Source organism: Drosophila obscura, unplaced genomic scaffold (assembly GCF_018151105.1).
Source record: "Drosophila obscura isolate BZ-5 IFL unplaced genomic scaffold, ASM1815110v1 contig_9, whole genome shotgun sequence".
In the NCBI taxonomy this organism is placed as follows: Eukaryota; Metazoa; Arthropoda; class Insecta; order Diptera; family Drosophilidae; genus Drosophila; species Drosophila obscura.
This window is the reverse complement of record NW_024542883.1, coordinates 5,420,670-5,434,190: the sequence shown is the minus strand read 5'-3', so window position 1 is coordinate 5,434,190 and position 13,521 is coordinate 5,420,670. Positions and strand designations below refer to the sequence as shown.

Sequence of the window (13,521 nt, the reverse complement as noted above, 5' to 3'; positions counted from 1 at the left end):
TATAGATGTAACATTTATATTATACATCTGAAAATTAAGTTTCTCTAGCTCTTATAGTCTCTGAGATCCAGGCGTCAAGCAAGACGGACAGACAGACATGGCTCTATCGACTCGGCTATTGATGCTGACCAAGAATATATATACTTTATGGGGTCGGAAACGTTTCCTTCTCTGCGTTACACACATCCACTTTTACCACAAATCTAATATACCCCTTAACTCTTTTTTGAGTACGGGTATCAAAATGCTAATGGTTGAAAATGCATCCCCTTGTGCGTTGCATGAACTACATTGACCGATACATTTCATGTTTTGGGCAAACTAGCAGTAAATTATTTTTCTGGCCAAAAATCAGCTGTAAAACATAAAATTAGTTTGAAGACATTGACTTTAATCAGAAATTAAATTACTCAATGGAAGGAAGGGGAAGGAATGTAAAGCAATCTTCCTTTTTATTCCAGTTCCTATGCTAATAACCACCGTTTCATACGGCGAAAAAACAGATTGCTATGCCCGTACTGGTGTTTTAGAGTCTCCGAGAACCGAAAAAAAATCTAGTAATCCTAAAAACAATATTTTAGCATCTGTCATTGGCTTTCGATGAGCATTTTTCATTCGTAGTTTCAAATTCAACGTGTTAACACATACAAAAATTATTAATGTAGAAACAAATTTACATTTTTATTTTGTTTGTTGTGTTCTGGGTTTACCGTTCTGTAATTAAGCTAAGATTAGGCTAGCAATCCCAACCGAAGAAAATTAGCAAACAAAATTCTCGTTGTTCTTCATTTGGCTTTTTAGACGGAAACCCCCTAAGCAATCGTAAGTTTAATCAGTCCATAATGATAGATAGTTCCTGCTAAAGAATTGATTTATTTTTCAGAACATGTGTTGTGGACCAGCTTCGTGCTGCCCGAACTGTGGCCCACCCTGTGGCGGTCCCTATTGTACGCCATGTTGCGTGGAGCTCTGCTGTTCACCCTGCACTCCGGCCTTCTTGCAGTGCACCTTCTGTCCCTGCTACCCTCGCTGTTGCTAGCGCAGTGAAGGCCGACTAGGATGAGGAGTTATTGGTATGGGGTCAGTCCGCGCAACGGATAGTCCTCCAGATTGCTGACCACAATTAACAAAATAATAATGTAGAACAAAAAAATAAATAAAATCTAACACAAAAACGATCATATTTTGTACATTTTTATGTGTCTCTACTCCTATGCTGAAATTGCTAGATTTTCATTTGCTCTTCGGGCTATGATTGATCAGATCAGATGGGTCTAGTATTCTGAATTCCCAGAATAATCATTTTTTTAATTAAGTCCTTTTCACATCTATATGTATTGAGGCTGAACTGGCTTTGCCTTTTCACTTACCAGAATGTATACACTAAGCTGGCCCAAATTTTTTTTTTTTTTTAAGGGGACACCGCCCGTTCTGTTCTTTGTTATTCAATAAAATTATAGAATTTTTTTGAAATTTTTAGTTTAATGTTTAGGGGTTGCTACCACGAAAAGAAAATACACTTTTTTTGGTAAATATACATTAAAAAAAATTGAATTCGTCGGTTTTTTCAAATAATATTGAAACTTAGAAACTATTTCATATTGATAACGAAGTGTTTTTATTTTATTTTTATAGTTACTGTTAAAAAATTAACGATTAGTGAAAATCAAGAAGTTTAGCTGAGGTTGATATATTTAGATAACTAGTTCGCAAAAACTTGTGCAGGTCATTTACTGCCAATAACTGATTAATGACGATATGAATGGTATTTATATATATGCAATAGATTTCACCATTTATCCAACTAATTCAGCAAACATTTTTTTTAAATTTTCTTGATTAAAAATTTTTTTTTTTAAATTCGGTAGCAACCTCTAAAAAATAAAAAAAAAAATAAAAATGAAAACATGTTAATTACTATTAAATCCAAGGTAACAAAAAAAGGGGGTGTCCCGCTTGAATTTCGAAAAACAAGTTTTTTGGCCGAGCCTAGTATACACATATGGGAATTTCTCTGAAGGCTCTTACACATTACTTAAATATCTTACATCTGTTTGTAATGATGTATGACATTCTGAAAAGTTTTATTGGACTTAAGCTCATTGTTGTTTCCGTTTACCGCCCGGGAAATTTCAAGCTTTCAAATTAAATATTAATCTTTTTGGGGGTTTTTTTTCAACATTTTTCAATTGCGGTACATTTTATGTTTGATAATTTCAAAGATTGAAGAACAGAAACAGAAATTTAATAATATTATTTAAAATAATTTTTAGTTATTATTGTATTAGAAATATCCATTAAACATTAAAAAGGTAATCAAAAGTGGACCGACTACCGTAAACTAGGCCAAAGTTAAGGCATGTATCGTCAAATTTTTAATTGAAAACGAGAAGGAACGTGTGAGTCGTTTCTGGGGACACGACTCTACTTATACCCGTACTCAGTCAGTATATACATTTTTGAGCTTATGATTTTTTAGAATTTTGGCTACATCTGCTATCTACATCTACATATACAATGTATATTCTACATCTAACATGTAGATTGTACATGTTCCATTTAGATTCTACATCTCCTCCGCTAGGGGTTGCTCGCGCACTGAACGCGGCAGAGTGTGCGAGCGAGAAGGAAAATGAGTTGCGTTGTCGTTTGCGGGGGTGGCAGGGGAAGCAACTGAAAATTAATTTCTTCATTCTGGCTATAATTATGATCCGATCTGATTCAGATTCGGCAATCTGGTAGATATGGTCATTCTCTACGATACTGCGTTTTATCGTATCTTTAAAATTGTGCCTGCCACAGACTTGCGTCATTTGTGTGGGAGGAAGGGGGCGGGGCGAAATTTTGAAATACACTTGTAGCAGTGTGATATCACATGAGTGTGGAAACCAAATTTGGTTGCCTCTAGCTCTTATAGTCTCTGAGATCCAGGCGCTCAAGACGGACAAAGACAGACGGACAGACGGACAGACAGACATGGCTCTATCGACTCGGCTATTGATGCTGATCAAGAATATATATACTTTATGGGGTCGGAAACGTTTCCTTCTCTGCGTTACACACATCCACTTTTACCACAAATCTAATATACCCCTTAACTCTTTTTTGAGTACGGGTATAATGATGAGCAAAAACCTACTCTTGACTAAGTGCATAACTGTGTTGACTACTCAAATGTGTCGCCACTCCCCCATCTATCCTTAGTTGGATGTGTGTAAGAGCATGAAAGCCTTGAAAAACCAGCTGACAATGACTCTGACAGACATGCAGCAGCCTTCCTGCGAGACCTTGACTAGCCTTGCCACTTGCCATTTTCATTGCCCTCAGAGCGCAACTAGGTGGTGAGAAGGACCACTTATGTGGCAGGCACTAAATTGTATACGTCAGTGTGTGTGTGTGTGTGTGTGTGTGTGTGAATGGAAAATTAAATTACCGCTGCCTTATAATGGCGACAGCCACATCTCCAAAGATAAGGTCTCCAGTTTTTTCGACAAGTACTGCTTAAAATTTTCTATTGTCAAAAATGGAATAACACTTTTGGCTGCCTCATCGCTCTCACTTTGCTGCTGCTTTAATTAAGTGCCGGCTAAAACATCATGCGATGAAAACTTAGATGCAGTGTAATGAAAGCGACTACTCAACAAACCCAAAACTTTTTCACGTTTAGTCAATGCATATTAGCGCCAAGTGGTTTGAATGAAGGATTCTTTGCCAGAGAGTTTAATCATTTAAACGACATTTTAGATTCTATTTAGCAGATTCAATATTAATTTAAGTCAAAACTTTTGTTTCTGCAACCATAATACTGAAAGCACTATTGTATTGCGGAGCTATTCCGGAAATCTGTTTTTTAATTTTTTAGTTACAAAAAAATCAGATGTACTTAGTGCACCAACACTTAACGTCAGGCTTCTCTGACATAGAGGTCAAAAATATATTTCTATTGTATTGTATTTGTATATTATATCCCCTTATAGGCACTCAAATTGCGCATCTATTGAGTTTCGTGACCACTCACATAAATTAAATCAATTAGTGCGAGACAGGATGAGAGTTGGACAGTGTTTTGTTAGCCGCAAATTTGTAAGTGTCTGTTTGACAATATTCTGTATGATGTATGTGGTTTGTTTGTATATGTGGCCAGGGCAAGAGGACGGCACTTGACATGTCTGTGCTGTCGACTGTTGTTGGCCGTCTAATCAAAACATTACTCCACGGACATATGATTCAACGATAAGTTATTACCCTTGGCTAAACGTAGTGAGTTATGGTGTTGGATGGTAAGTTCATAGATGATTGTGCTGTATTGTTCCGATATGAAATGAGATTATTTTAAAACAAATTTTCCAATTGAATCTAAGCTAACAGGCACTTGAACGAGTCAAAAAGGGAAGAAGGTGGGTGAAACTACTAAAAATTTTGACCACTAAAAGACATTTTACAGGTTTTCATTTTTGGTTGAGGACGAAAGAAGGAAAAAATAATAATAAAAAAGCAAAACTTTTCCAATCTCTCAGGAGCTGTCGCATTGTGTAAAAGAATTCTAACGAAAGTATATAGGAACGAAGGAATTAAGCTGCCCTGCAGCTGATGAAGATAGTAAACACTTTAAGGTAAATATCATTACATTAAAAATACTTACTATTTACTCTTTTTGGAATGGAACTGCGCATTTTATATGAAAGAGATTATTCTATTTGTATGGCTATAGAAAGGTTAATTTGTATTTTTATTATTTAAGTTACTCATTCCAATAAGCAGGAAACAGTAAATTTTTATGACATCCTGTCTTCAACCAAGCTTCCGGAAAATCATTTCAAGTCAATAAAAACATTTTATATCATTTATTGGAAAAATGAGCGGCTCTTTTTTTTGAATAAAATGCAAAGGAAGTGTTTTTGTTTTGACTTGATTGTAAAGAATGTAGGAAAGCAGGATAAATTTTAATGAGCAGCTTATTGTAAAAAGAAATTACACATATAGCAAATAGTTTTCAATTACAGTGAATTGTATAAAACATATGCCAGTGGCAGCATTTCACAAAGGGACATATAGGTTGATGATATAAGTTACTTAATCATTCAGCATACATTAACAAGTAAATTAGCTTTTGACAGTAATTCAAATCATTCTATACCTTCGATTACTCTTACTTTTTTAATGAGAACTATTTCGTATTCATTTTTTTACACCTAACAAGACAAACTACGATAAATATAATTTAGCAAATAGTTGCAAGTGAAATAGCTGAAGAAATATGTGTTTGACATTCAGTACTCAGTTTCATTGTTGCAATTAGAAAGTTTGGCCCTTTCCTGAAGGGTTCTTTTTCCGACTGACATGTGTCGCATCTGCTGGGATATATTTTTCACAAGTTTATGATATTTAGAGTTTATCTCGCAGTCTGTTAAGGGACAAGAAGCCAACAAAAATACATCCAATGATAAGGTAAAAGGTTCCACTAATGCTAGTTTGTTAAAGAACCATAGACGAGACCATATTCCTTAGATTTTCCAGAGAGACCGTTGAGTAAGCGATATGAAATGTCCAAAGGAATGCTTTGGGTGCGCCATTAAGTGGGGCAAGTGGAGAGTGCCACTTCACAGCTCACAATTCACAGACATTAGCTGTCACCTGGGGGAATAGGAGAGTCCCGGCTCATCATCGCAATCGTGTGGCCAGGACTCGCCTTTCTGTGGCAGCCAATACAGACATAGGTTTTCCAGTGAATGCAAATTGATCTGCAATCAAACATATCAATTATGCTCTATTATTTATTATGCTTTCACATGCATGCTTACATTTATCCTGAAATTCGATTCGATTTACTGCTTCCTTTTGACGGCCAACAAACGCAGTTTCCGTTCCCTGCCTTACAAATGCTTGTCAATTGGGAAATGGAAAATGAATTCGAAAGCAGAGCATTGAACGGAGAAAATTTACCTTTAACCAAAAGGTTTTCACTTCCAATTCAAATCGAAGCTGTGGCAGAATCTTTTCCTACCCACAATAGATAGGGCCATGCCGAGCACTGATTGGGGGGAGCTACTACTGTTTTGGTTCAGCAGCAGGAGGACGCTGTGTGAATAAAATTCATCTAACGGCAGCCAAAAAACGAGAATACTAAAAACCAAAACATTAAATTATTCATACGCCACGTTAACCCGAATGTGGGGCACATAACCACAAACAGGCGTCACCCAATATCATGTGGATAAGTGTAAATGCCTCATGTAAATGTTGGACATGCGTTCAGTTCTCTGCCAAAACAAAAATTAATCGCTAGAGCAATTGTGACATGAAAATTGAGTGGAGTGAGGTATAAATTCATATTCATATGCACTTTCTACATGTCTAAGATATCCAAGTCTTTTTTCACTGCTCAATTTAAGGATTAATTTCACAAGTCACCCACGTCATATTAAATTCTATAAACTTTTTGTGTGACAACTGCACAGAGCGTTCAAGCTGCATACCAGGTATATATGTGCATATATGATAGGAAAAAACCGTAATGGCGCCTCTGGGAGGTAGAACGAAAAGATAGCACATCTTTTTGGCTACCACAGAAGCAGCCCTTGATGAAGGTTCCCGAAATTTGTTAGTCATGTAGGTAAAAAAGAAAGTTAATTACTCGCAAAGACGCCAAATGTGATGGAAAATTTGATAGCTATTGGATAAGTAATTAAATTGAAATGGTTATAAATTCAATTTTTTTAAATTTGTGACTATCAACTGCAGAGGGCACACTCGACGGCCTGAACATATTATAATAAGGCCTGCAGCATGAGCAACTGGTGCTCTGCCTGCTCCAGAGGCTGAAATATCTACAAATATTACGTAGTTTTGCTGTTTAATTGTGCACCATATATTGATTCTTTTCTGCTCTTTGGTAACTTATCATTTAACAATTTGTGGTATTTGCGTTGAAAGCCTGTGTCATTCCATGCCATTAAACGTAATCAAAGGGCCATTTACCAAATAAATCCTCTAAAATGTCACATTGGTTGACCTGAAGGGGTTCAGATATATTTATATTTTGACCCATCCATTGTGTACGTGATGCGGCCCTTCCATCAAATGTCCATCACTCAATTGCATGGATTCGCTATCATATCCCCATGGGGTCACAAAGATACAAAAGTTAGGCCATACTAACGTAAAACTAAAAGCGTTCTCCATATGAGTTTTTGGGTTTTTAATAAATATTTTACAATTGTCATCGCTTTATTTATCTGGGAAAAATACCCCCGAAAACCCCTGCACTAAATTATTTCGCTTGACTTTTGTGTATCCCTGAACGCTATGTTGTTTATTTTTCACACGTTTTCCTTTGGTGGTACATAAAATTGATAAACGACAGAGACTAGACTGGATTTTCGCCGGTGGCAAAATTACATATATTTTTTGTATTATTTTTTATTTTCTCTTACGAAACTGCCGCTCTTACTCAGGAAATAAAAGTTAGTTCCCTTCATTATTTATATCTATTGTAACAACAAACATTCTACCTGCTGAGCAATCATTCATTCGCTGAATGTCGCACGGAACAAATAAAAATCCGTGACAATGATTGACAGCTTTGAGCATTTCTTGCATCGCAATTGAATATTTTTTCGGAAACCCCATATAGATTGTCGTAAAATATGGATGTAAAAAAATAGTGAAAGAAATAAATAGGTGTCAATACATTTGTAAGTGACTGTTCAATGCGGAAAACTAAAGAGATTGGATTTTCATTTGTCGGGAAAATAATACATAAATTAAAGAGGGACCATATGGGATTTGATTTCGAATTTGGAGGGTTTGTGTATGTATCATAAAGTTTAAATGATTTGGCAAGATGTAATATTTTTAGGTCTGATCTCATTTGTATCTTAATAGTAATATTTGCATGATGAATTTGTATCTTTTCTTCTTTTACTTTGTATATTGCCCTCACTTGGCGAATTTACATACATTAAGTACTTGAATTTTAAAAAAGAATGTGTCAAAACTGAAATTTCTCTGTCGATGTGATACAGTTTTGGTTTCTTCAAATATATATATGTGGGGGGTTTTGTTTTATTTTTAAGTATAACTAAGTTTAATAAGTGAAGAAATGGAATTTAAGCGTCGCACAGTGGGACCTCAGCCGCAAATAGGTGGAAAAAGACAATGAATTTGTTCGCGTCGTTCGTCGTCTGGTCTCTTTCCACAACATTTACACGTCGGGGGCTGGACCGAAACCCTCTCGGCCTCTTTCTCTCTCTCTCTTGCTGCTCTGCTTGCTGTTCTCGTCTGGATTTGATATTGCTTGTACTTGCTGTTGTGCTTGGGAATTCGCCTGGTAGCGAATCAGTCTCGCTCGTTTTGATAGCAATTGGCCAAACCCAACCCACATATATAGCAGTTACATTAGCAACTGTTGACGTTTTGCTTTACAAGGGTTAATGGTGTCGCTCTATTGTCTTTGCCCAACCATGGGTATGGTTTACATGTTTCGTTTGCCAAAGCAGCAGACCGGAAAGGCAAAAGTCACAAAAGATTTGCCACCAGGAAAAGTTTTGTTACCCCAGTTTAATCCAATAATCAAAATAGTTATAATCCGCAATTAATTTCTTTTAAAATGGAAATTATTTCAAAACAAAAATGCTAAGATTTAAAGCGATTCTCCACAACAGAGTGTTTCATGTCACAGCTTCTGGTCTGTTGCAACATTTCCTTTTGCTGGCGAAAAATGAAATTGGATTGAGAGTCCGCCTGTGGCGCTGGGAAATTTGCATCAAATGCAACAGAATAAAATGCCACAAAAAAAAAACCACAAAATGTGAAAATATGTATGGTGTAACTGTACAAAAACATGATGACCATAAAATGTTGTAATATAAGAACCTGAATAATTCTCTGAATATTTAATTTTTCTAGTGATTGTGGGAATGAAATCGAAATATTCCTGCGTACATTCTGAGAAGCTTCTGTATGTGCCGCTATATATCGGATTGAAGTTATTTGTGGTTTCAGATGCTAAATCTGGGTTTGGTTCGAACCGAAAATCGTTCCTAAGTTTAAAATGGCGCTTTGCTCTTTTGACTCGTTCGGCTTGCAAACCGATTTAACTGACGCAGCCTCACACGGAAAACGGTCAAACCGGTTGCATCGAGTCAAAAGCTCAAAACGCGCTTTTAAACTAAGGTAAAGGAGTATATAAGGAGCATGTATAAAAAATATAGGGATATATTATTTTTAAGCCAAGTTTAAGCTGAAAAATTGCCCAACTATTAGATGGTTTGGGAAATACGTTTTTCTGACCATGAGACGTACCAGTTTTTTATTGAGTATTAATGAATACACCCAAATGCAAGATGTACATAGATGAATAAAAATTAAGTAAATTTTTGTACACTGAAACAATTTTAAACTTTGAGTCCTTATATCTATTAAACTCAAAGTCCGGTTATCTTAAACATTTTTGACAGCTCTGAAAAATTCTCTTTTACATGTGTACATTTTTTTTATCCAAAGCGCTTACAAAATTCGTTGATTTAAGTCTGGATAACATTGGATGCAATTTTATGGTTAAACTGAAAAAAGTGACTAAATTTATGTTATCTTATATTTAACAAAAAATTTAGTTAAGTGACATATGGGGAACCTAAAACTTATGAAAATGTGAAGCCAGAGTGCAACCAATAAACCTCATAGCGGAAACAATTGAAAATCAAAAAAATAGCAACAATTGATGTCCATTCTTGGATTTTACCGACAAATGTTCCCCAATTTTCCCAGCATACAAAGTGATTCTGGCCCCAAAAATGTATATAAACAAAATCAACAGCCTTTGTATTTGATAACCATTAAAAACGAGTAAAACGAATAAAGAGGTGAAATGAAACAAAGCCATTGACAGCTGCAAAACAATTGCACAAAAAATCAATATGGGTCATCAGTAGACGGAAATAAGAGTAGGAGAGAGTGAAAGGAGAGAGGAAAAAAGTAAAGAAAAAACATTGGGAAAACAATTAAACTAATTGACGGCATTTATACTCAACAAAGACACAGAAACATTCTGCAAAAAGGGAAAGAAAAAGGAGACACAAGTTAAAAGTTCAGACAAAACCCAGAAGTTGAGTAGGAGAAAATTGGAGCTGCTGGAAAGTTTAGCACAGCATCGAAAAGTAAACCGCTAAAATTAAAACAGTCGAAGGAACAGCGCAGATAGAGCAGGATCCATTAACCGCATTGAAAGAGAAACCGGCAGCCGTACCACAGCCGTTACTTTCACTGGCAACAACTGTAATGTGCAGTTTTAAGAGGTGTACGATAAAAAGTACCGATGTTGCTGGTAACTATCATTTAGATGGTCATACACATATATATGAGTGGTATAGCAGGATTTGGGACGTGTACCTCTAGCTATGCTCCAACTAGCTCGCCGGAATGTCGTGAGATCTTTCCTACTCTCCTATGTGCTATACGAATACAATTGCAAAGATATTTTAGGTACACATTAAAGTTCAGAACAAGCCTCGAACTAACTTATAACCGACGGAAATTTGGTTATACTGATTAATCGACTACCGACAAATAGTCAGGCTATATCCCTTAATACTCGGGGAAATCAGGTAACTTTGAGCCGCTTCAACCCGCCCTACCTATATCATACCGCCTTACGGACATTAGAACCCTTTTCGTTTTCATCGGACTTCTTCATGCTCTACTCAGGACAAACACAACAGATTTAGTAATTCATTAATATCTATGGATAATCATTTAATACAAAAAAAATTAGACTTCATGTTCTTATCTATAGTGTGGTAGCAAGAAAGGTATGTAAATATTACAAAATTAAGTATATTTTTATCTAAATGTGTATAGGTATAATATCGAATTATACTAATGTGATAATAAAAAAATAAACTATAGAAAGAGATCTCTGCCAATAACGGGGTAATCATACGATTCTAGTCCGAGCTTATATATGAGTTCCTAACTTCTAACGATTCACTCGGCTTAAGCTTTTTTCTAAAAAAGCTCTTACTGTCGCCTCTCTCTGTCCAGCTCTCTTATATTACTTCTACAAGAATGTAAAGACAATAACTCTCAAACTGTTCGGTATGATTTTCAGGGTCTAACCTGCCCACTACACAACTAACTTATTGACACCGTCAGATATAAAATGCGAATTAGTTCACTGCACAGCAAAATTCTGATTACATTGCTCATACGCCTGGCATGATACGCTTCACTCCTAATTGAATGTGCAGATTGTAGACATTTTTCATAAAGATAAAAGTTAAAGTTAGGGAGTTAAAGTTTACCCACTTAAAAACCAATAAAAATACCATTTTTTGGTTTAAACCTACAAAATTATGTTGATTTTTCTTTTGGTTTTAAATTTGCAAATCAATATAATATAATATAGTTATATGTAAAGTTAACTAAATAATAAAAAAAGGGATTTACTTTACTAATGTTTCTGAGATGTAGCTGAGAACTATTTCTGATTCTTTTTAGCAAACTCTAACTCAAGTCAAAGTCTGCCTGGACCTGGCATCTTTGCTGTCCTGACATAGACAATTGGCATACTCGGACATTAATATTTAATGAAATGCGTATGCTGTACCATGAAAGAGCTGATAAAGCGCCATCTGCTGAGCGAAATTTCAATCAAAGATGAGTTTAATACTGTCAAAGATCCCAATCATCGTTATTATCTTTGGCCCCCTTCAGACTTCTGATTGAGTTTTTAAATTGAGTAATAAGTTAACGAGAAGGAACGTGTGAGTCGCTTCTGGGGACGCGACTCTACTTTTACCCGTACTCAGTACATATATATATATATTTGAGCATGATGTTTTAGAATTTAGAACTGCAAAAAAAAAATTTAACATTTTAAATTTTTTTGCTACATATGTTATCTACATCTAAATCTACTATGTATATTATACATCTAACATGTAGATTCTATATGTACCATTTAGATTCTACATCTCCTCCGCTAGGGGTTGCGATCGAGAAAGAGAATGAGTAGCTTCTTCAATAGCAGGAGGGGGTGGGCGAAACAACTAAAAATCAATTTCTTCATTCTGGCTATAATAATGATCCGATCTGACTGCGTTTTTAGTTTTATCGTTTCTTTAAAATTGTGCCTGCCACAGATTTTCGTCCTTTGTGTGGGCGGAAGGGGGCGGGGAGAAATTTTGAAAAACACTTGTAGCAGTGTGATATTACATGAGTCTGTTTGCTCTAGCTCTTATAGTCTCGAAGATCTAGGCGCTCATCAAGACGGACAGACGGACGGACGGACAGAGGGACATGGCTATATCGTCTCGGCTATTGATGCTTATCAAGAATATATATACTTAATGGGGTCGGAAACGTTTCCTTCTCTGCGTTGCACACATCCACTTTTACCACAAATACAAAATACCCCTTAACCCTTTTTTGAGTACGTGTATAATAAGAACTTGATGTGAGTCTTTTCATTGCCGCTAACAACGGGGCGTATGTGCTACATCCTGCGTCCTGCTGTTTACTTTATAACCCCCGACTGGCTGCTAATGCTAATGATGCAGAAATGTGAAACAACTGTGTCCGTGATCCCCAAGACAGACGATTTCAAACCCATTTCCCCAGCTCACTTGGAGTCGAGCAGCGGGAAATTGCCATATTGTTATTTTGTTATTCTTCGTCATAAGCGAGAGATAATTTTTAAAACGTGAATGGAAATCTAAAACTGAAGAATATGAATCCATGCTGACATAAAAATATTTTTTACTATTTCGGAATATAGAGACTACACAAGAGGCTACTTCAGAGCTGCTCAAAATATCCTCTAACAGCATAGATACTAATTCAATTATTTTCACAATTCAACGGAAGTCCAAAGCAACCAAATATGTGTCCATGCTGACAACCAATGTAGTTCTATATTCACTGCCTAGGACATCCTGTAATACCGTAGCTATATTTTCAGTTATTTTGTGTGCACCTGCCCTTTCTCAAATAGAAAGCAATCTAAATGGATGCGTCCTGGAGGGGCACTGAAGTTTCGAATGGAGGCCAACATAAATGCTTGAACAGTTGACTGATTCAGTTAGTTATATCAGTCTGGCCCAATTCAGTGCTTAAAAGGGGCTGAACTGCAATGGACAAGCCCGTGCAAAACACCAAAAGAGTTTGACACATTTTTGCACTCTCCCCTTGAAGTGCTCATGCACAGTATGGGCCAATAGTTGGGGCGTCACCTCTCGTGGACCCATTTGACATATGTCTGACACTTTCATTTGACAGGTAAGAAGATCCCCAGCGGGGACCAAAATGGTTTCTGATAAACTTCCTCAGACATTTTTAATGGATGGAGTGATTCAATGCATTGTGCTAGAGATGTGTATGCATCCAGAATGTTTTCCATAATGAAAGTAATATAAAATCTCAACTAACTGGCATGAAATTCATCGATCTTAGCTTGGTTCTTGGCTTCTGGGCACATGTTAAATGATGGAAGCCACTTAAAGTTCAAAGGTGCAATTAAGCTTA

At 36.3% G+C, this 13,521-nt stretch overlaps 1 protein-coding gene across 1 annotated transcript; it reads left to right on the top strand.

Annotated features, from left to right (window-relative positions):
• Positions 1 to 617: 617 nt before the first annotated feature.
• Positions 618 to 1,175, top strand: LOC111073799 (male-specific sperm protein Mst84Db). Its single transcript, XM_022366308.2, has 2 exons — positions 618 to 822; positions 884 to 1,175. The coding sequence occupies exon 2, from the start codon at positions 887 to 889 to the stop codon at positions 1,037 to 1,039; it is 153 nt and encodes a 50-aa protein (XP_022222000.1). The 5' UTR covers positions 618 to 822; positions 884 to 886; the 3' UTR covers positions 1,040 to 1,175.
• Positions 1,176 to 13,521: the final 12,346 nt, after the last annotated feature.

Bases quoted from the DNA above. Each gene is read 5' to 3' on its own strand.
- LOC111073799 (XM_022366308.2), top strand. From the start codon at position 887: ATGTGTTGTGGACCAGCTTCGTGCTGCCCGAACTGTGGCCCACCCTGT.